Source organism: Oryctolagus cuniculus, chromosome 16, assembly GCF_964237555.1.
Source record: "Oryctolagus cuniculus chromosome 16, mOryCun1.1, whole genome shotgun sequence".
NCBI lineage: Eukaryota > Metazoa > Chordata > Mammalia > Lagomorpha > Leporidae > Oryctolagus > Oryctolagus cuniculus.
This window is the reverse complement of record NC_091447.1, coordinates 57,834,288-57,857,845: the sequence shown is the minus strand read 5'-3', so window position 1 is coordinate 57,857,845 and position 23,558 is coordinate 57,834,288. Positions and strand designations below refer to the sequence as shown.

The 23,558-nt window shown below is 50.9% G+C and overlaps 1 protein-coding gene across 4 annotated transcripts in view; it reads right to left on the bottom strand.

Moving 5' to 3' along the window:
* The window catches only part of EGFR (epidermal growth factor receptor), a 139,215-nt gene that overhangs the window by 28,503 nt on the left and 87,154 nt on the right, over positions 1-23,558 (bottom strand). For all 4 annotated transcript variants that reach the window (XM_008261843.4, XM_008261844.4, XM_070058425.1 and 1 more), the window contains exons 2-14: positions 16,334-16,485; positions 15,334-15,517; positions 13,558-13,692; positions 10,596-10,664; positions 9,902-10,020; positions 8,410-8,551; positions 6,902-7,018; positions 6,265-6,391; positions 6,101-6,174; positions 5,341-5,431; positions 2,562-2,761; positions 1,735-1,867; positions 140-230 (exon numbers count right to left, since the gene is read on the bottom strand). In XM_008261843.4, the coding sequence (XP_008260065.3) occupies positions 140-230; positions 1,735-1,867; positions 2,562-2,761; positions 5,341-5,431; positions 6,101-6,174; positions 6,265-6,391; positions 6,902-7,018; positions 8,410-8,551; positions 9,902-10,020; positions 10,596-10,664; positions 13,558-13,692; positions 15,334-15,517; positions 16,334-16,485 (1,634 nt within the window). The remainder of the gene's footprint in view (positions 1-139; positions 231-1,734; positions 1,868-2,561; positions 2,762-5,340; positions 5,432-6,100; positions 6,175-6,264; positions 6,392-6,901; positions 7,019-8,409; positions 8,552-9,901; positions 10,021-10,595; positions 10,665-13,557; positions 13,693-15,333; positions 15,518-16,333; positions 16,486-23,558) is intronic.

Here is a 23,558-nt window from a genome sequence, read left to right as displayed (position 1 = left end):
TCTAACCACTGTCCTTCCCTGCTCCAGGACAGCATGGCCACTGTGCTGTGGCCTTGCCCTATGATGCAGGCAACTGTGGCACTGTGCTGGGAACTTGCCCTATGACACAGAACAGAGAAGTACCCAATGGGCTACTTACCCGTCCTGTGCAGGTGATGTTCATGGCCTGGGGCAGACATTCCGGATGGCACTGAATGCACTCAGAGTTCTCCACAAACTCCCTGGGCTCACTGAGGAAGGAAGAGGGGACCAATCACAAAACATGTGTAGACACACCTGTCTCATGTGACGCAGAGCACCTCTCAGAAGTCCATGAGTGCAGGCGAAGACCATGGAGTGGGGCTCTCAGAGGTGCTACCACATGACAAAAGGATCATGCTGACAGAGTCCTTGCTCATCTTCTCCCCAGAAAACACACTGGAGTCTCCAGTCCACACCTCCTCCCTGCACACACGTCAAGCAAGCTGTAGGGTGAAAACAATCATCCCTGCCAGGTGCCCCTCCCTCGAGTACCAGATGTATGAATAATTAAGTAAGGCTGGAAGGAAGCAGTGACTGTGACTTGGACAGGAAGCAGGGATACTGACACGCGCTCAGTGGTTATTCCTAGCAGTAATACGCAGGGAACATGTGTCAAAACATGCCTTCGTGCAGTTCTCGGCATTCTTTAGGATGCACAGGCCAATGTTAAGCAAGAAGTTGATGCGTGACTGAGAGGACAGAAGTCTGGTGTCTGCTGGTAATTAACTCAGGTCTTCAAGCCCTGAGCAGTGCTGTTCACACCTGAATGCAGGTGCCAGTCTTCCCTGTCAGGCAAATGGCATCAATTATGCCCATCAGGAGGCCGGGATGTGGGTTCTGTGCATCTGGGTTGCCTCCCCTCCCAAGGGGCTGTGGACACTGGGTTTCTGTGCCCCGTGGAAAGATGATGACTGACAGTTAAGGGCTGAGCCGACATTCCCTATTAGAGGCTGTAACAGCAGTCAGTTGTCCGTGTCCCTGAGTCCATGGCTAACGGATTCCTATGGAGTTGGCCTGGGCCTGGTTTCTGTATCCCGCTCCTTGCAAGTCTATGTCTGAGAGTGGAGCCATGGCTCTTTGGTATCACAAAATTTCCTGTTTCTTTTAAGGTTTTAAAAAAATAATTTCCTCGGTTCTTTTAGTTCTACATCTGTATTGCACTGTTCCTAGTCACTGTAGATGTCCAAAGCCTTGCATTGGCATTGAGAGTCCAGGATATCCACAGACTACAAGTCCTCTACACTGTTTTCATGGAAACTAAACTCACAAACATGAGTGGCTTCTCTTTGCCCATGTTATCTGGTTTTCACTGTGGAGGAACACAGTTTGTATGAACGCATCTGACACATTGGAAATAGTACACAGCCGGGAAAAGACCAGCTGGCCATGGCCTTGGCCACAGAAGCCATTTGTGACTGCTTCATTTGTCTTGGGAATTTTGTGCAGCTTAGGAAAATTCAAGATATTTCTAGGAGAAATGATTCTAGAAATGATTGGACTTGATTAAGAAATCATGCAAGTTTATTCCTTACTGTAGTTGTTTGCCAGAAACCAAACACAAAAGCAAACAAATAAAAAAAAAAAAAAAGAAAACAACAAACCCCCAAACAACACAGGAACAGAAAAGAATGAACCGAATACCTGGACACCTACAAGCACAGGCTGAGTCTTATCTGTGATCAAAACGAGAGGATTCAAAGAGCAGCTCCTCACCCCTCCAGAACGTTGCACCTCTCCACACACTCCTTGCCACGGCTGACATTCCGGCAGGAGACACAGTCCCTGGGCTCGGGGCCCCAGCAGCCCTCCGATGAGCACAGCGGGTCACAGACGTGGCCAGCGGCCTCTGAGCAGACAGGGAGTCACATGGTCAGTTATAGGACAGGGGCCAAGGAGCAGCACAGACAGGTTATGTGCACCACTTGGATACGCAAGGGGCTCCTGAGGGAAGCAGGACACAAAACGACGGGCCAGCTGCAGGTGCCCTCTTCCCTGCTGGGGGCCCAGAGCTTAGGGGACCCACCTCTGGTGGGACATGGAAGCTGCCTGCCACAGCTGATGGGGACACAGAATCTTACTGAATGCCCTCCCGGCACCTTGGACAACAGGTTGACACCAAGGCCACAGAGACAGGGAGAGCCTGGTCTAGCACTTGCGAAGCTCACACATGAGTGGGTTGGTCTGAAATACTGGGCACTGGCCTGTGGGCATGTGTGCATGCATGTGTTTGTAGCTACAGTCATAAGAGCTGAAATGAACAGGAAGAAGACCATAGCTAAAAATGTGATAGAACTGTTACTAAATTCAGTTCTTTCATTACAAATAATTGATAGCCTAAACCTCAAGGCAAATCCGTTAAGATGAGAATGATCTGAAACAATTCTGATGCACTTCTCACAGTAACATCAGTTAGGAATTCCAAGTTGTAATGTGCTTCTGAAGGAACGACAAAGTGACACATGCATCAGGGATAATCTTTCAATATTCCACACGAAAGACCCTGGGCCACCACGCAAGGAGAGTGGGCAGGGATCACTCACTGCAGTCCTTGTCTCCCCGGTTGTTGATAATTTTGGTTTTCTGGCTGGAGGTTCCAAAAAGCTTTTTCCAGTTTATTGTGTTTGCATAGCACAGGTCTCGGTTTCCTGAAACGATCACGTCTCCATCGCTAATCTCTTGGAGGGAGCGCAGTCCCAGGGATGTTATGTCCAGGCCGACAACCGCAAGAGAAAACTGACCACTGACCAGGAAAGAGACAGAACAACAGCATGAACAATCTGTCTCTGCTCCTCCTGGACAACTTCAGCTTCACTACAAGCACCTTCCAGTGACTGCCATCATCTTGGGGAACTGCTGCAGCAACAAGGAGGAGCTCCTGACTCCTTTGGCATCTTCTACTTCAGGGACAGATGAGAGGGCTGAATATACGTCTTTTAAGAAAAGATTGATTTAAAAGGCAGAGTGACAGAGAGAGAGGGAAAGAGATCTTCCATCCTCTGGTTCATTCCCCAAATGGGTGCAATGACAGGGGCTGAGCTAGACTTGAGCCAGGAGCCAGGAAAATCCTTCCAGGTCTCCCATGTGAGTGTCAGAGGCTTAACCACTTGGGCCATGTGCTGCTGCTTTGCAGGCACATTAGCTGTGAGTTGGATCAGGAGCAGAGCAGCCTGGACTAAACTAGTGCTCTGATGTGAGATGCCAATGTAGCAAGTGGCAGCTCGACCCACTCTGTCAAAGCTTGAGCTCCGAATGTATGGCTTAATGCCACCGTTTTACTCACTGCGGGCAGATTAAGAACACACTCCAGCCTCTGAAGCATTCATAGTACTTCAAAGGCTGTAGGTCTGTTGGTCTGTCTACCACCCTCCCATCCATTCACACACTTGTGTTTCCTGAGCAAACTCGAGATCTGTGAGAATACTTACCCAGAAGTCACTCCTGAAACATCCACTGAAACAGAATTTAGGGGCCCAAGGGGGAAAAGCTCTCAGGCCGTGGACACCTGCTCCAAGGGCATCTCCTCAAACCAACCCAACCAAATGGCTGCATGACCAAGGTCAGACAGCAGTGATGGCTACAGGGCAAGCCTGGCCCAGTGCCACAGCCTCTGCAGGTCAGAGCTGCCAGCTCCTGTCTCACCCCACAGGCATCACTGAGCCTTCTTTTGAAACAAGGCTGTAACTTCTCTTTCCCCAGTACAATCTGAGGCTTTCCATGGTCCCTGGGACACACGAGAGACTGTCCCATCTGCACACGTGTGTCTGGCCTGCAATCCTGTTTCATGTTTTTTCTCAGTCAGGTTCCTTTATTACAGACTGTTCTCTTATTTTCATTCCATATCCCTGACTTCATGTGGGCCCTGCTCTCAGGGGGTGAGGCAACCAGGTAGGCAGAAACTTAAGGTCGGCGGCAGGGTCATGACACTGTAGTCACCCTGCTGCCTCCCCAGGTGCCAGCAGGAAGCAGGAGCTGGGACTCCAATGGGGTTCTCTGACGTAGGGTGTGGAGGCCACAACTGCTGGCCCAGCACCTGCCCAGGGAGATGCTTTGAAGTTGGCTTCAGCAATGCAGTGATGCGGGCCCTCCTTCAGCCAGCAGCCATGAGAGACTGAGCGACTGCTGGGTGGCAAATGTGCAGGCAGGAGGTTGGGAGGTGGTTTGCAGAGGGTGAAGAAGGCAAGAGCCCCATAGGCCGTGTGCACCCAGTGGAGGCTCAGGGGAGAGACCCACAAGTGTTAGGGCCATGTGCCATGAGGATGGGCCTGTGGGGGCAGGTGGAGGGAACAGACCCACATTGAAGGCGCTGGAGGCAATGGTTTCAGGGATGCTGGGAAGGCTCTTGCTGCCTGCGATTCTTCCCCTTCCCTCCCACAGCCTTGGTCCACAGAAGCAAGGGTCCCTGTGAGGGCCGTCCAACCTGCAGGAGTCCCCTCGATGGGAGTCCAGGAGGGTGGGACCAGTGGTGAAGTTGCCTCTTCTCTGTGTGGCAGGCCCAGAGCTTTGTGGCCTGTGCCCTGGAACCAGTGGTCACTGAACTGCCCATTAAAATTGAGGAGGAAAATGTATAGCTGATCTGTTTACTCTCTACAACTAAGTCAAGTGACTCATCTCAGGTATCCAATAAACTCCTATAACCTCTGGTTTCTGGATGAAGCCCCTGAGAGGCATTTCTGGGAGTCAGAACCAAACAGCCTTTCTGGACAGTGATGGCAGCTGTGTGCCCAGCATCAGGACTGTGTGCAAATCAGGATTGTCTTTAACGTTGCACAGTATCCCATGGTTCTTTTACAATGTGTTCTCGTGACCCGGCCCTCTCCAGGCAGGTTTGACACAGACACCCCAACTCCTCCTCACCCACAGCTAACAGGTGCTCTTGTGTAGGGGAGAGGCCTCTGTGTGTGTTTCACTGTGGAGCTGAAGAGCTGAAATCCTGAAAAAGGATTCAGGGATGAAGTCTCTGGTCCCCTGACAGGATGATGTGTAGCCCTGAGGACACCATGGAAGAGGCGGCTGAAAGCACACTGGGGGTTCTGCAAGACACCCAGCCTGTGCTCCCTAAAATGTGGAGGCCATGAGAGGACAGATGGGGCCTCAAACGAAATGAGAAGCTGGGTTCACACTAAGCATGTCACATGGGGCCCTACAGGGCAGCTTCATGGTCAGCCTGCAGGGCAGCTAACATCACGGGCTGAGAGAGCCACCATCCCCGCACGAAAGCTGACAGGGGACATGTGGGGACTCTCGGGGCTATCTCTGCAAGTCTAATTTCCAGTGAAAGACAAAGTGTAATGTCCCCGGCTGTGGCTGTGGCCGACTTACTGCTGCTTTGTCCTGCCACGGATGATTTCTAGGTTCTCAAAGGCATGGAGGTCAGTCTTGTTTTCTGGCCACGCCTGAATCAGTAGAAACCCTGTCAGGCAGAAGGAAGAGTCAGATGTGCAGCTCTGCATGGACATTGTTCCAGGGATCACACGTGGCTATCATTGGAGGGGCAAGTGTAAAAAATTTGGTTTGACTGGATTCTTTCACCACAGTCAGGTGCAACCCGAGGCAGGATCTTATTACGGAGCCCGGCCTTCCTGAGGGATTCCACCTCTCCACTGCATGTCTCCCCCGACCCAATCCCACCCTGAAGGCGGTGCCAAAGTCCCTGGTCTGACTGGAGCTGCCACCACACAGGAGTGTGTGCATATTTTACTTGGTCAATGCCAGTCCTAAAACAACCTTATTCAGGCTGAATTATTCTTTTTAGAGACAAACACAGTTGAGCTGATAGCAGCCATGGACCCACACTGAAGTCTATTTCGTAAAGCGCAAAGCTCTCACTGTCCCCTCCTTGACTAACAAGTAATGGCCCTGAGCCTTTGGATGGCTGGGTTGGGTACAGGGGTTCAATATGAGCACATGAGGGTGTGACAGACACAAAGCCTTGGCTTAAAGCACTCACCCCTTGCATTGTTGGGAAACTGCATTTCTGAAAAGTGTCAAAGTGTTAGTGCCTCCCAGCAGGACAAGAGAAAGCTCCCGGGCCCAGGGAAGGGGCTACGTCTCAGTCCTCTCCACACCTGGCCCCGCTCACCTGTGATCTCCCGCACGGTTTTCAGGATGTCCAGCTCCTCGGGGTCCAGGGGTGGGGTGCGGGTGAAGGAATCCCTGCAACGGGCAGTGAAGTTATTGGCTGCCGGCCCCCACAGCTGAGGGTGCAGACCACATTCTTCTCAGACCAGCACCCTTGTCACTCACCCCCTGAATGCCACCGGCAGGATGTGCAGATCACCACTGATGGACGTGCAGTTTTTGAAGTGTTTGATGTTTGTGGCATTTATGGACAACGTGTCTTTAAATTCACCAATTCCTATCCCATTACAAACTGTTAAGACAAGAGTTGTTTATAACCTCACATTTATTGAATTCAGAATCATCAGGGTCCTACAGGCACACAGGAGCAGGAGAGGAATTCAGCCCACAAGAACTCTGGTTGCCACGCCATCATTTAGGCACTCAACAAACACTGATGGAGGGCCTGCTGGGTCCTGGGACCAGGGGCAGGCTTGGGGGTTACCATGGTGAAAGGGGACCTGCTGCTGCCATGGCCCTTGCTGGGATCTCCTTCTCCTCCTCCTCGTTTCCCACTCAGGCCAGGGTCCAGCTGTGCCTCGACTCTCGCCATTTCTCTGCCCCCAGGACAGCTCCCCTGGCTGCCAGAGCTACCTCTGCACGACTCTCCCTGGTGTGGCAGCCTGGTCTTCTCATACAGAAACAGCTTGTGTCAACACGCGTGTTGCACGTGTGCACTCCACATCTGTCTCTACCACAGAGCGAGTGTGTCCATCTGGAGGTGGGCCCTCAACCCCAGCTTCCACACCCGCAGGCCTCCTACCTTTGCGACAAGGCCCCTCGCACTTCTTACACTTGCGGACGCCATCTTCCTCCACCTCGTAGCTGTCAGGACCACAGGCCCGGACACAGGAGCCATGATCTGTCACCACGTAGTTACCTGCAGGGGTGTGGGAGGCAGGTGGTGAAGGCAGAACCAGGTGCCTCACGTCCTCCTCAGAAGGGACCCATGGAAGGGCCCATAGCCTTTGGTTCTGTTCATATCAAGGACAAGGAGTGAGAGGCTGCAGACAGGAGAGAACCCCATTCAAGAGGGCGGCAGCTTCGAGCCTGCAGTGTAGGGAAGAGGGACCCTTGCCCACAGGCAGGAGCGTGGAGCCCGTACGTCCTCTGTGAGCCCCCGTGGGCTCAACCTGCAGGACTCAGAGCTCAGATATCCTCAACATCCACGTGAGGGAGACAGAGCCCATTCTTCACCTGTGCACCTGTGTTTGAGGCGGCCTTTCATCCTGTGCTGACTCCCAGCTCTGCCCCTGCCCTGGTGGCCGCCTGTCTGTGGTGGCCTCGCATCCCTCAGCTGTGCCATGGCAGGACCAGCCAGCCTTGCACTGTAGCCCTGAAGATAATTTGTGTTGATATTAACGACTTTGTTACCCCAGGAGCATCTGTGTTCTTTTTAACTTCTCCATGTAGACACTCAGAAACATTCAGTGGACATCATAATTTTTTCCCCATGAATTGTGGCTTGTCTTCTCTTAGGTTCTAAGTGTTTTCCTGTGAATTAAAAACCCCATCTATTAAGCCTCTCAAAAATGATATCTGTTACAACTGTGGCAAAAGGGTCCCAGTCTACCTCCCAGTGGCTCCCAATCATCTGTGTGCTCATAGCTTAAAGCACTCATGGAGATGCACCTGCTATGGCAAATCTCCCTCCTAACTGTGTAGCTTTTTCTCAATCTCCTCTTCCAGAAATCAAGATTGGTTTCTAAAGCCATTTCATTAGACTGCCTCACTTTTCCACCAGGAAATAATTCATGTCACTGCTTCCACATGGTAGAACACAAATATCAACACCCAAACACAATTAGAACAAGATAAAACAAAAACAAAATCTCTCAAACATCTTTAAGAGGCACAACTTCCCAGAACTTTTACCACACAGGAATGGGTTTGCTGGACTCACGGCTGTAGGTTCTGTCACTCGGCACAAGAGCTAACAGGGGAGCTGCCCAAAGGACATTCATGGTATCACTAGCCGCTGAGTGCCCTCATTCTCCTGGGCACCCTGGACCCCTGCAGCTGTCTTCAGTTGGAGGGGGCACCCAGCCATCGTGGACACCAGAACAGATGTAAATAACGTTTCTCTGTGAGCGGAGCTGGTGTCTGCTGTGAGCTGGCCCAATCCCTGACTTGGATGGACGCATGCCACCTGCCTACAGTGAGGCAAGCACCATGGCCCAAAGATCACCTGTGACGGGCAGGCAAGGTCCTGACAGAAGACAGAGGGGATGTGGATGTCTGGGAAGTCAAGGGCATGTGCGAGGGACTCACGGGGACATTTCTTGACACAGGTGGCACCAAAGCTGTATTTGCCCTCGGGGTTGACATCCATCTGATATGTGGTGGGGTTGTACAGCATGAGAGGTGGGCAGGTGTCCTTGCATGTGGCTTCGTCTCTGAATTTTCGGCAGACCTGTCGGGGGTGAGGATGCATACCTGGTTAGGCTGGGCAGGGACACTCGTGCCCCACAGACGAAACATGCCATATCTGATTTATTTCAAAAAAGCTTAGTTTAGGCCAGTGCCGCGGCTCACTTGGCTAATCTTCTGCCTGAGGCACTGGTACCCCAGGTTCTAGTCCCAGTTGGGGCACCGGATTCTGTCCTGGTTGCTCCTCTTCCAGTCCAGCTCTCTGCTGTGGCCCAGGAGGGCAATGAAGGATGGCCCAAGTGCTTGGGCCCTGCGCCCACATGGGAGACCAGGAGGGGGCGCCTGGCTCCTGGCTTTAGATCAGCACAGCGCACCGGCTGTGGCGGCCATTTGGGGAATGAGCCAAAAGACCTTTCCCTCTGTCTCTCTCTCTAAAAAAAAAAAAAAAAAAAAAAAAAAAGCTTAGTTTATGATTTTCCGTTCTCAGGTGTTCAATTAGGATGGAATTTCCAGCAAAGTGCTTTTAGTAGGTCACAAGACTTCCTCTAAAGCCATCCTAAGTGACAAAGTATGACCAGAGAGAATGCACCTCTACTGAGAAATGAGCATCCACAGATCTCTGCAGCAGGTGACCTCATTACTCTGTACTGGCTTTCCCTTACAAAGCACACTTGGGGACACTGGTCAGAACCAATTGCCAAACTGCATGAACCCTCAGGCAGGATGAGGGCTCCGTGGAATGGCCCCACAGTGCTGGCTCAGAATCCCACACAGGCTGCCCCTCATGCTCATGAGTCAACCCCCATCACCAGCTCAGCATCTCCCCTTCACTGAGACCATGGCGTGCTTGGGATTCCGATGAGGACAGTTTCCTTTCCCGGAGCCTTGAGGGGCCTTGGCGCGGCCGAGCAGCCCAGAAATTACACCCCAGCCCTGGTGTCTTGAGGACTCTGAGACATGGCCTCTGTCCAGAGTTCAGAGCGTTCCATAGCACCAGGGACAAGAGCAAGCATGTCAGGCTGCTCCGGGACAAAGCTAAGGGCAGGGTCAGGACACTTGGACATGTGGGTCCAGGTGGTATCTGGGGGACTCTCCTGTGTCTGCTCCCCAGGTTTGTAGCAGGACTAAGGGAAGTGGTGAGCAGGGTCATGGCCCCACCGTTGGGCAAGAAATGCTCATGACAGACAGGTGTTTATGGCTGGTGCTCAGTCTGGGACAGACTGCAGGGGAGGCTGAGGCAGAGGTCAGAGAGTGAGTGGTGGAGGCCGGATATGAAGGGGCTTTGCCACCAGGCAGAGGGGCTGCTGTAGGCAGCATGAACAAAAACTCTCCCAGGAGCTCCAGTGGGGCAGGAGTGGGGGAGTGAGGGGCGGGTGGGGAAGCTGGGTCTCACCAAGCAGTCGCTCTCCCGTGGGCCTGTGCAGCCAGCAGCACACTGGTTGTGGCAGCAGTCGCTGGGGGACTTGCCGCGGCAGCGTCCAGAGCACTGCTGGGCGCAGATGATTTTGGTCACTGGAAAAGAGCAAAGGTCACCTGTGAGCCCGGAGCGAGGGCACCAGTCACTTCTCAGAGAGTCTACACATCGCAGTGGACAAGTATCTGTGGACACAGTATCTGTGGCTCATCAAACTCCCAGGCAGCCACGTTCAGCCAAGCTGAGACGGTCAGGACACTCCTACTGCACCCTGCTTCCCACTGGTTTCTCTTCTCTCAGGAGTGCCGAGTGCTTCAAAATGACCTGGAAGTCACTAAATGCCACTGATCCTGGGTTCTGGTGACACACAAAGACCGGGAGAGGGACAGGAAGCCAGGCTCTCCTGCGAATGCCATCTCCTGTGCCCAGGGAGTGTGCTCAGCTTTCAGGGCACCAAAAATGGCAGTAGGACCACAGCTGAGTTTCACTATCTTCCACAAGGCAAAGACCACAGAGAGCCACGTGGCTGAGCTGTGGGACCTGGCAGTTTCATGCAGGAAGCAAACATTGGGCCCATGCTTGGACAGCTCTCTCAGTCTCGCAGGCCAGTGCACCTGCTCCTAAGGCCAAGGCGGGAGGGGTCGCCCTCCCACAGGGACTTAACCCAGCTTACGTCTCTGGCAGTTCTCGCCGCCTGCGCCCCAGCAGCTTCCATTGGGACAGCTTGGGTCACACTTCTGGCCTGAAACACAGGAGTGATAATGGCAGTCTGACCTGGTAGAAGCGAACGAATGATGAGAAGCTGACGACGCCTTTTCTGGAGACCTGACCTAAGTCAGTTCTAGCTAGGAGGCACAGCCTCTGACTGCATGTCTGCCTGGTTGGTCACAGGATGACTTGCAGATTCCCGGCAACCCACCAGCTGCTCGTATTTACCTCCCAGGTGTGGAAAATGAGGCAGGGGCAGTTACTGGCTCGGCACTCGGGCAGGGGCTATGTGAACTCCGAGGTCCAGACCCCTGCCTTGCTGAGGCTATGGTAATGAATGTTCTGGTGGCCCCACACATGCTGAGCATATCAGTGGCCCTTGCCATGTACCCAGGGTTTCCTTGATGTGTCCAGTCTTGAGTGACCCAGTGGGGCAGTCTGTCTGAGGCACTTGGAGCACCACATGAAATCAAAACCATCACCAGACCCTAGCAGAGCAGTATAGACTGAGCATGAAGGTTGTACAAGGTAACAGTGGATGTGACTTTGGGGCTATCTCAAACCTTAGCTGATGATTTACAAACTGCTACCTGGAAACCTTTGCAATTGGTCAAGTTGGTCAAGTTACATCACAGCAACATGGTTTTAATCTCCTTAGTTTTGTTTCTATTGGCACGGAGAAATCTGAAGACCAAAGTGGTGAAACAGCAGCTTGGTCACACTTGTCTTTCTAAAGAGCCCAGTCACACAGAGCTCACTCCCTGTATAGACACAGCTTCCTGTGGAACCCCGCGTCTCCAAGTCAGGAAGAAATTAGTCACCAGGAGAATCCGATTTCAAATGGAAAAGCAGATGATTGGCAAGTGGATTCTGAACCAGAACACCACTCCAACATGAGTGACTGATTTTAAAGTCACACCAGGACTAAAGGAAGGAAATGCATTGCTGGTGCTCCACAGAATCACAAAGATGGAAGACCAACGTCACACGGACAGTGTGGGCTACAGGTTGTGAAGAGAGAAGGGGAGAGAAAAGTGACGAGGAACAGAGAAAGCAAAAATAATACATAGAAGTGTTAAAAGTGGTTTTGATTACATAATGAAATTATGTTATTTTTACTTTTTACCCTATATTTCAATATTTTTCCAAATTTCTGGGGCAAATATTTGGCCTAGCAGTTAGGATGCTGGTTAGGGTGACCACATCCCACATTGGTGTGCCTAGACTCGAGTCCCCGCTCTGCTCCTGATTCCAGCTCCCTGCTAATGCACCCTGGGAAGCCGCAGATGATGGCTCAAGTACTTGGGTCCCTGCCACGCACATGGGAGGCACAGATGGAGTTCCTGGTTCCTGGCTTCAGCCTGGCTAAGCCCTAAGAGTTAAGTCATTTCAGAACAGTTTGTTGAATAATGAATTCTTCCCTTATTGGCATGAAAGCTCACTTCTTTATGGACTTCCAGTTTAACTTTCTTATTGTCTTATCCATGTTTATTCTATGTGACTGTCCTTCCATATTGGACTGCAGCTCAAAGCTTTGCAATATTTCAGTCTTGTTACTGCAGGAACCTCTCTTTCTTTGCTGACGTTTTCTGGATGGGTAATCCCCACATCCATGCTGTGGAGGATGTGGGCACTGAGGGCTCTCTTGTCTGGCCTATGACAAACCACTACTGGCTTCATTGCCTGCCTATGTCTGATTTTTTTTTTTTATAAGTGTACACAACTTAACCTTCTACTGTCTGTGAACTGGCTGAGGAAATGCTAACCTTGATCACACAAAGAACATAAAATTGTTCATTGTGAAAGAAGCTTTTGGCTTCTTGCAAGCATAGGGAGTGTCACTCTTGTAGACAAAAATGTTTATAACATGGGCTTAGCATGGATGTTAACAGCAGCATCGTGGAAACAGACAGGTGGTGGGAGTCACTCAAGCACCCATCGGTGGAAAAAGCAAGCATGGCAAAAACGTGGTGGGAAAACTCATGCAGCTACAAGAAGGAAATTCCAACACACGCTACAACAGACGATCGCGGAGCTACCACGCTTAAGTAAATGAAGCCAGTCACAGAAGGGCTGTGTGGCTCCAGCATGTGAGGCACTCAAGGGATCAATTCACAGAGGACAGCAAGGGGCCACCCAGGCCAGGAGCTGGCCAGGAGGCAGAACATGGGGTCACTGCTTCACTGCACAGACTTTCAGTTCTGCAGCAGGCACAGCATCCTGGAGAGGGAGGTGGTGCGGGCTGCACAGCAGTGTCACGGCAGCCACTGAATTTGAAAATGGTGGAGATGGCAGATTTCACACTGTGGCCTTTCATCCCCACAGGCAGGCAGAAGCTCTGCTTGGTGAGTTTGAGGATGTTGAAGATCCATGCTGGTTTCATTTGCTTTCAGGGCAAAAACCAAGCATCTGCTGCAGTCACAGGGATACAGAGAAGCAGGAAGTTGCTTCTTGCTGATGATGGAAAGAAGGGGCAAATGGAACCACGTGTCTTCAGAATTCTATGCAGCCCTGACCTCGGCCTGGTCCCCACGGGGCTCTCCTAGCATGGCTTCTCTGCTGATCAACTGGCAGGGACAAGCTCCCAAGCACCTAGGGAAAGTGGACAAACTTCCTCCCACGGACAGAGGTCAGTCTCAAGGCTTCAGCTGGCCTGGGTGCTACTTTGAGACTCAGCAGCAAGGGAGAAGCTGGCCCTGTACCAGGGCCTCTGCAAAAGGGCCACAGCAGGGCCTGGCCATCCCGAGGTGCTCTGTTCTGCAGTCCAAGTCTCACCACAGAAGGCCCTGTTTCCTCTGCCCTACATGTGTGTTCCTGAGTGAGCACAGGCACTAATTCTTTGTGTGTCTCCTTCCTCCCACCCCACTGACGTACAGCTCTGCCTACCAGCACAGTTGCTGGCAGACAGAAGATTTGCACACACTTACAGCTGCCCAGGGGGTTCTGCATGTCCAGAGACATGTTGCTCAGAAAGTCACCGTGAACAATGTCCCGCCACTGGATGGTCTCCACATTGCACAGGACAGGGTTGTTGCTGAATCGCACAGCTCCATGAAGGATTTCTGCAAGGGGAGGAGATTCAGTGAGAAACGTCCCCTCAGGAACCACACGTGCCTTTCTTAGCATTTCACATTCTGTTGAAAAGATGTAGTGTGGGGGCTGGCACCACGGCGCACTAGGTTAACCCTCAGCCAGAGGCACTGGCATCCCATGTGGGTGCCGGTTCTAGTCCCAGCCGCTCCTCTTCCAGTCCAGCTCTCTGCTGTGGCCTGGGATAGCAGTGGAGGATGGCCCAAGTGCTTGGGCCCCTGCACCCACGTGGGAGACAGGGAAGAAGCTCCTGGCTCCTGGCTTCGGATTGGCGCAGCTCCAGCTGTTGCGGCCATTTGGGGAGTGAACCAACAGAAGGAAGACGTTTCTCTCTCTCTCTCTCTCTCTCTCTCTAACTCTGTCAAATAAGTAAAATCTTAAAAAAAAAAAAAAAAAAAAGAAAGAAAAGATATATTGTGGAACAGGAGTCCAGGGCTAATCCTATGAAACCTGGATGCAGAACAGGACTCATCTGAGGACAGTGCCATAGAGGAGAGAGGATGCCCTCAATGTGGCCTCCAATGGTCAAAAATTTAGTCACAGGGAAGGAGGAAGGAAGGAAGAGGCAGGCTCCATCAGTGGGCAGAGCACAGAGGAGTGAGCCATGTAGGGTGGTTCCTCGGGGGTTGAATGGGCTAGGCTGGAGTGAGCCATGGACAGATGGACAGGATGAGAAGGGCAGATGGCACCTGCAAGCCTTGAAAACTCAGATTCCCAGCACAGGTACCAGGCTTACCCAGCGCACTCTTAGTACCAGTGGAGTAAAGGGTATGAAGGTGGCATGTGTGAGGGCACCTGAGCCTTGAAGCAGTGGCTGGGAAGGCTCACGGTGGATTCACAGAATGGCAACCATGGGCTAAGAAGGCAAGGAGAGGCTGCTTCTGCTCTCTGCTTTGGAAGGGAGCAGACCCAGCCCTGTGCTCCCACTACGTCCCTGCAAGTTCAGACCCAACTCCTCCACTCTGTGCCTTGGCTTTCATCGCATCCCTGTCCTGGGGGGCAGCAGGAAGGGTGGGAGTCTGGGGCAGAGATTCGCAGAGTGCAGCCCTCGAGTAACTCCCCTGCTTCTCTCTGTGAGACGGCGGACTGCAGTGCCTACCAGAGGGAAGGATATGCGCAGTTCGCATGGCTGCTGCATGCAGAGTGACATTTATCACCAGCTTTAAAACCCGTCATCGTGCACAGAGGCATCTCACAGTGGCCTTGCAAGTATCAGACTGAAACCTCTGCTGCCTACCCTGAACTTCAGCCTGAATTCCTAGGGCAGCGCTGCTTAAGACCCAGTGTGCAGTGGCCTCGAACATGCACGCGTCCCTCCTATTTGCAGTCACAGTTACCTGTGCTCAACAAGACACTGGGAGGGAGGAGGGGAGTGCCTGGTCCTGCGGGCACACACAGCTCGTTACTGTGTATCGCTACCACTGGTACCCTTCTATTGTATCACTGGTGTTGCTAATGGCTTACTGTGCCTAGTTTACACCTGTTGTCTGGCGTGTGGCTAGCACTACTACATGTGTGACTTGATGAGTGCAAGTCTTCTCTGAGGTGGCACTAAGGAAGGTGACCGGCTCAGAGACCCCCTGCCTTTGCGACCTCCCACGGCACCTGCTCACCCTGCAAGTTCCGCATGGGCAGCTCCCTCAGCCCGGTCTTGTTGGCTCCGTAGTTGGACAGAACGGCTAAGGCGTAGGTGTTCTCATACAGCACGTTTCCTCGGATGATTTGCAGGCTCTCCAAAGGGATGCTCTCCACGGTGTTGAGGGCAATGAGCACGTAGCCAGCCACCTCCTGGATGGTCTGAGAGGACAAAACATGAGCACGGTGCTTCTCTTCTGAGGAGCTCAGGAATTCAGGGTCTAAAAGGAGTCCTGAAGCCCAGGGCACCTGACTGAATTAAGACGCACAGGAGTGGCCGTCAGGTGTAAGACAAGTAGGGGATTAGAATCTGGGAAAGGGGGGGAAGGGCCTGGAGCATCTGCGAAGCCTTAATCCACAGTGGTGTGTGTAGCCAAGCAACACTACAGCTCTCGCTCTGCACTCGACAGAGTTGGCACATTTACAACTGCCTTTTACATCCTTCTCACATGATGCCTCATTTACAGGACGCCCAGAGCAGAATGGGGTCAAGCAAGTTCAGCACAGCTTCACTGCCACCAACATTGATGGAACGATCACTCAGAGTGTGTCTCACCTGAGACAAAGAATTCTCTGAAGCCTTCTGTGTGGGAAGGGGGTTCATCCCAGCTCCTTGGAGCCTATGGAAGTTTCGTGAATGGCTGTAAAGCTCATGGGAGCTCAAAATGGAGCCATGGTGGGAACATTTACCCCAAGGCAACAGGCACACGAGACAGAACAGGACCACTTTCTCTGAGAGCCACAGCACCAGTACCCCAGGCAGAAGCAACACTCAGGGCTCTTGTCAGTGTACAGCATGCTAGAGCCATAATCTCCTGTCCCAGCTGTGATGCCACTGAGGCTGCCTTCTTTTTGATGCCACTCTCACTTTCAATACCCCAGAGTGAATGTAAACTTCAAGTTAAATTCAGCCAAGCTGTACATCCCTCACCTGTCCTGCCATGGCATTTGTGTGGGAAACAAAGCCACACAACCAACCTTTAAGAAGGAGAGGTCGTGGTTCCTCTGCACGTAGGTGATCTCCAGGTTCCCCAGCACCACCTCACAGCTGTTGAACATCCTCTGCAGGCTCAGGAAGTGGTCCTCAAAAGGGCCGAGCTGGGTCAGCTTGTTGCTTGTGCCCTGGCAAACTAGGGAGGGAGAGAGACCATATACGACATTGAGTGGAAGGGCAAAACCCAGGCAAAGCTATGTTTGCACACATGGGGACCTTCAGTGACTTTCAACATCAACTCTGATCAAGGACACTAAGAGTGAGTACCATGAAGGGTGCTTAAGTTAACAGAAAATGCAACGCAGAATAAGAATAAGCAGGAGGCAGTTTATTCTTAAATTCACAGCACAAAGAAATGTTACAAATTCAAGGGGGAACAGATAAAAATTCTGTGCCAGTCTCTGGGACAGGATGAGTCTCTAAGAGCTCTAGTTGATAAAAAAAAAATCATGACATTTACATAAGCATCTTATCAGGTTAATAACTACAACATAAACATTTTACTTTGCAAAGCATACCACATTATTTTGTGTGCAAAGAATGTTTACAAATGCAATATACAGCAGGCAACATTTTCAGATCACAGCATTGTGTACCTAAAATCAATGAAAAGAGCATACACTAAAAAGCCAACTGGCTGGAGATGAAAACATTCTTCCAAACTAATACATCAAAGAACAAATCACAGGTCTAATTATAGGGTATTAAGAAGGTAGCAAACTGAAAAATAACACTTGAAGCCACTTCTGTGAGAAGCAGCAAGGCTCCTGCCTGCACTGGGTGCTGGTCCATCCCGCAAAGGCACAGCTGCCTGGCAGCACGGACCTGGTAGGCCCAGCCCCCCAGGTTTCAAGACATCAGACTTAACTCGGGAAACACAAAGCCAGACCCTGGTAATGCACTTGGGAGTCTGTTTTAAAAGGAAACGAGAGGATTACAAGGAAGTCATGCTTACAAATCTGGCTCTTTGAAAGACATGTTTAGGCAAGCACTGTAAAACAAAGAGGCTTGGGGCTTTTGAAGCAGGGAGCTTGTAAGGGATCAAACTTGAACCAAAATTGTGGTTAACAGTGAAGAAATATGGCCCCTGGCTTTGGATGTCAGACCTGGCCAGGCTCTTGCTGCCCTCACCACAGTAACCAGGTGGTCATGCACAGAAACAAGGCCAAAGATCCTGGTACTTTCTTTTTTAAGATTTATTTTATTAATTTGAAAGATACAATTACAGAGAGAGGTAGAGATAGAGAGAGATCTTCCATCTGTTGGTTCACTTCCCAGATGGTCACAACGGCCAGAGCTGAGCCGATCTGAAGCCAGGAGCCAGGAGCTTCTTCTGGGTCTCCCACATGGGTGCAGAGGCCCAAGGATTTGAGCCATCTTCTATTGCTATCCCAGGCCTTAGCAGAGATCTGGATTGGAAGAGGAGCAGCCAGAACTAGAATTGGCGCCCATATGGGATGCTGGCGCTTCAGGCCAGGGCTTTAACCCGCTGCGCCACAGCACCACAGTGCCAGCCCCATGGTACTTTCTTCAGGAGGCTTTTTAAACATGCATCGTGCTCTACAGGCTTCCTGGTTCCACACCCATGGGAATTCTAAAGCGCGTCACCATCTGTCTGCCTTACAGAGGGAGCCTTGGCTGGCAGCACAGGATCAGACAATACACAACCAACCCAAAGAGTTTGCACCAGCGCTGCATGTGGGGTATCGTCCCACCCTCTTCAGCTTTGTGGGGTCTCCCTCTGCTCCCCTTCCATGTTCTCACTGGGTGGAGTGCTGGTGAGGACTCTCTCCAGGCAGGGGCTCTCTGGCCACTGGCCCCTGTTCCCAGGGCAGAATGATTCCGGCCAACTTCTCTGGCTGGCTTCTGCAGATGTGCAGCTGCCTTGATCACAAAGTTGAGCTGGCACAGCTGTGGTGCTGTCCATACCCAGCACCCAGCAGACTGCCCAGCTCTGAGGGCCTTCAAGGTGTTTCCACTGATACAGTGACCTCAGCTGGCACGACTTGGGAAAAAGACTGCTCTCCCAGCAAACAGCTGGCCTCTACTTTCTTCAAGGCAATGGGCTGTGGTCCAGGTGGCCACAACCACTGGCCATACCCTTTCCAGCAGCCAGCGGCCATCATCAATGAGGACCTCTGGTGGAAGCAGCCCAATAGGTTCCCCTTTAGGGAACAGAGGATGAAGGCTAAGATGACACACCTCTGAGGTCAGGACATGGACTTCTCTCAGCTGAACCAGGGAACTTTCACTATTAAATCAGAGAGCAACCTTCGTCAGGAAAATAAAGGAAAACATGGATGGAGTTCCCAGCTCCTAGCTTCAGCCTGGCCTAGCGCCAGCTGTTGCAGGCATTCAAGGACTAAACAGTAGATTGGAGGCCTCTCTCTCTCTCTCTGCCTTTCAAATAAACAATTAAAACTAATATTAGTTTATAGTTGCTGCTGTTTTAGGTTTTGAGGGAACATTTGCAAACTTCGTGGAATGATCTTGAGCATAGCATTTGAAGTTCACAGGTGCATCTGCCTATGTGACTAAACTCCACTGCAACACAGAACATATGTCATCCCTCATGCCTCCCACTCCTGGGCAGACCCTGCCCAAGCACCAGAGGAGACCACATTCTGATGTAGATTCACTGCTCAACCGTTTTGCTTGTTTCAGAACTTCCTGCAAACGGTGCCAGCAGAACTGCCCATTTGTGGAAGGTTCACGGCATAGCTCAGCAGGTGGGAGACTCGACTCCTGGTGCTGCATTCAGCCTCTGGGTGGATCTGGGCAGGTGTACTGTGGTGAGCACCGTACGGGCTGTTCTTGGACACCCAGGGCTGATCTGGGGTCTGGTTATTCTGTTCCTTAAGAAAACCCATGCTTTGACTATGACCTTGTCTAAACAAGATAAGAATTGGAGAACTCAGAGGGCTTCCATAGCCTTGGAAACTCATGACTGGAGCATAGGGAGATTACTGATGCCATAGACAGGAGTGTCAATTGGTAAAGTCAACAACAGGAGTCACTGTGCACTTACTCCTCATGTGGGACCTCTGTCCTTAATGTGCTGTGCATTGAGATTTAATGCTATAACGAGTACTCAAACAATATATTTCACTTTGTGTTTCTATGGGGGTGCAAACTGTTGAAATCTTTACTTAATGCATACTAAACTGATCCTCTGTAAAAAAAAAAAAAAAAAAAAGAAATTATCAACTCCCAACTTGACTCTCACTGGGATTAAACATGACAATAGGTCTGATCTGATTTCATCATCATTTAAAAAAATCATCTATTATTTTTCATTTTATGTTTCTGTGTGGGAGCAAACTGTTGAAATCCTTACTTAATGTATACTAAGCTGATCTTCTGTATATTAAGATAATCGAAAATGAATCTTGATGTGAATGGAAGGGGAGAGGGAGTGGGAAAGGGGAGGGTTGTGGGTGGCAGGGACGGTAGCGGGGGGAAGCCATTGTAATCCATAAATCGTACTTTGGAAATTTATATTCATTAAATAAAAGTTAAAAAAAAAAAAAAGAAAACCCATGCTTTACCTTAACTGAAGAGGAAAACAAGCTGCCTGCCTCTCTGAAGTCTTTAAATGCTCCTGATTTTATGGAGTTGGGCCCCTAGCTTCCCTCAGCCATGACGGGGGCAGACGCCTCTCGTTATCCACAGGCCTGGGCACATCCATGCTAAGACACAACCTTGGAACACGTTCCTCCAGAGCTGCCTAAATCCACTCAGACACTGGGTACTGCCCAAGTAAATCTGTAATTGTTTTAATTTGTTGTTTTCTCCAGTACATATTAATAGCTGCCAAAGAAGCTGGACTCTTGTCAGTTTCTTCCATCTGCCTCCTAAATGGTCTCTGCTTTTATTCCTGCTATGTTTTCCACAGAACACTGCTTTAAAGCAGACATCACATCACACTACTTGGTCTGAACCATCCAAAAGCAATCTGACATATCGTGTATCAGGAGGGGCTTCCCTGTGCAGGCCCAGGGCAAGAACAGTTCACCCCCTAGAATCTACAGTCAGGCCTCAGGGGCTGGGGAGTGCCATGGGAGGTGGAGCCAGAGCCTGGAGTGAGGCTCTTTGCTCTGCACTCTGCACCATGCACGGAGGCTGCTTGGTTCTTCCTCATTCATTCATCCCTTCATTCATTCACTCCACTAAACACATTTAATAAAAACAGGTCAGAGACAGCTGCCAAGGGTGAATCAGAAGGACTCATTGCCCTGAAGGAAAAGATCAGCCCTCACGGGGATGACTCTGACCATGAACTCATCATGGGACATTCCAGAGCCACATGCGGCACAGAGAATAAAATGAACATCGGCCAGACAGAGGATTCAGTGAGCCTATGTCACGGGGCAGGGCAGAACCACTAGTTACTCAGCCCACAGGAACGCCAGACTGTCACTTGGGTTAGAGTGGCAGAAAGCGTATGCTCACGCTTGGTTTATAGCAAGGAGCTCACACATCCAGCTTCAGAACACAGGGTGCACACTCAGATTACAGCAAGGAGCTCACACATCCAGTGTCAGAACACAGGTTCACACTCAGATTACAGCAAGGAGCCCACATGCCGAGTACTAGAACACGGAGTTCACACTCAGATTACAGCAAGGAGCCCATGTGCCGAGTGTTAGAACACAGGTTCACACTCAGATTACAGTAAGGAGCTCACACACTGAGTGTCAGAACACAGGGTTTACACTCAGATTACAGCAAGGAGCCCACATGCCGAGTACTAGAACACAGGGTGCACACTCAGATTACAGCAAGGAGCTCACACATCCAGTGTCAGAACACAGGTTCACACACAGATTACAGCAAGGAGCCCACATGCCGAGTACTAGAACACGGAGTTCACACTCAGATTACAGCAAGGAGCCCACATGCCGAGTACTAGAACACAGGGTGCACACTCAGATTACAGCAAGGAGCTCACACATCCAGTGTCAGAACACAGGTTCACACACAGATTACAGCAAGGAGCCCACATGCCGAGTACTAGAACACGGAGTTCACACTCAGATTACAGCAAGGAGCCCATGTGCCGAGTGTTAGAACACAGGTTCACACTCAGATTACAGTAAGGAGCTCACACACTGAGTGTCAGAACACAGGGTTTACACTCAGATTACAGTAAGGAGCCTACACAAACCGAGTATTAGAATATGGAGTTCACACTCAGATTACAGCAAGGAGCTCACACATCCAGCGTCAGAACACAGGGTTCATACTCAGATTACAGCAAGGAGCCTACACATGCCGAGTGTTAGAACACAGGGTTTACACTCAGATTACAGCAAGGAGCCCACGTGCCGAGTACTAGAACACGGAGTTCACACTCAGATTACAGCAAGGAGCTCACACATCCAGCATCAGAACACAGGGTTCACACTCAGATTACAGCAAGGAGCCCACGTGCCGAGTGTTAGAACACAGGGTTCACACACAGATTACAGCAAGGAGCCCACGTGCTGAGTATTAGAACATGGAGTTCACACTCAGATTACAGCAAGGAGCCCACGTGCCGAGTGTCAGAACACAGGTTCACACTCAGATTACAGCAAGGAGCCCACGTGCTGAGCATTAGAACATGGAGTTCACACTCAGATGACAGCAAGGAGCCCACATGCCGAGTGTTAGAGTATAACGTTCATATGAAGAGCAGAGCAAGGAGCAATCCATGCTGCCAGGCACAGTGGTTTTATCATTGGTAGTCCCCCAGTTTACCACACTGAAAAAGTGAAATTTCTTCAATTTCTACTATTTTCTACTTTCTCCTCCTCTGAGATTTTGCTCAAATTCTAATTTGGAAGACATGGTTTCCTCTCTGGTGGTTGTTAGTTATCTATAAGAAACACTGTTTTCCTTCTTGTGATAGAAAAAGTCTGGAAGAGAGTTATAATTCACAAAGAAATGAGCATTTCTGGGGGCCAGTGTTGTGGTGTAGTAGGTAAAGCTGACACCAGCATCTGATATGGGCACTGATTTGTGTCCCATCTGCTTCACTTCCAATCCAGCTTCTGTTAATGTGCCTGGGAAAGCAGCAAAGGACGGTCGAGGTCCTGGGAAACTCCTGGCTCTTGGCTTTGGTCTGGCTGAGCTCTGGCCATTGTGGCCATTTGGGGGAATGAACCAGCAGATGGAAGAACTCTCTCTCTCTGTATCCATGACTTTCAAGTAAAATAAATCATCATAAATGAGCATTTCTGACCAGAAACAAGGTACAGCATTCCTTCTCCACACAGAGACTCTGTGTGGCAGTCATGGCCACTGCCCCAATTTAAAAAGTCTGTAATGCACAAATCTGTTTCCAGTTCATCTCTAAAATACACACACATTTGTTGGTTTACCCATGAGTTGACAAAAAGAAGTCCCAAACCCATTAGTAGCCCCTCTCTGGAAAGGGCAGCAAGAGGAAACAACAACCACAAACCTCAACAGAACATCAGTGAGGCCAGGGCATGAGTGGGTATCACAGGAGTGACCTGTTCTAAAGACAGAGATGCCCCTGCATGCCCCTCCCTGGGCCCATGTTGGCTGCTTGGTGGCTCCATGGCACCATGTCCTGTAGGTGCTGTGCACAGACTGCCAATCCCAGTGGTCAGCAGGGATGCTTGGGACTGCTAGGCACATTGTGTGGGGTGTAGGCAGTGGAGGAAAGGTCACATGGGATCATCCCCTGAGGAGCAGACTCAGGAGCAGGACCTCAGCTGCGCACCACTCCAGGGGCACTTGGGAGCCTGGGTGGAGTAGATTCCCAGGTGGTGTTGCCAGTCTGAGCTCCTGCTGTGTGGCTTTGGGCTGGAATTGTTTTCTCTGTGGATGCATCTTATCCTTTCCATGCTGGGAATGAATGAGAAGCAGCTAAGGGGGGGGGGGACTCACTTGCACCCTAGTGTGCACAGGCCCCTGCCCGCTTTCACGGTCAGGGCTCAGCAGAGTCCTTTGAACTCATGCTTCACATATATGTCATAAAGACTTGAAAAAGTAGAAAAGTGGGAATGCAAAAAACTCCACTGTTTGACTACACAGCAGTGAGCGATACATTCTCACCAGCAGTGTTGGGGCCACAGGTGGGAGCCACAGCTGCCCTGGGGCCCAGCGGCTCTTCTACCAGGAAACCCCTGAGTCCCTTGGAGTCTTTCTTCTCACTCTGACCACAGCTGACACGTGGCCGACATGTGTATGGCTCCC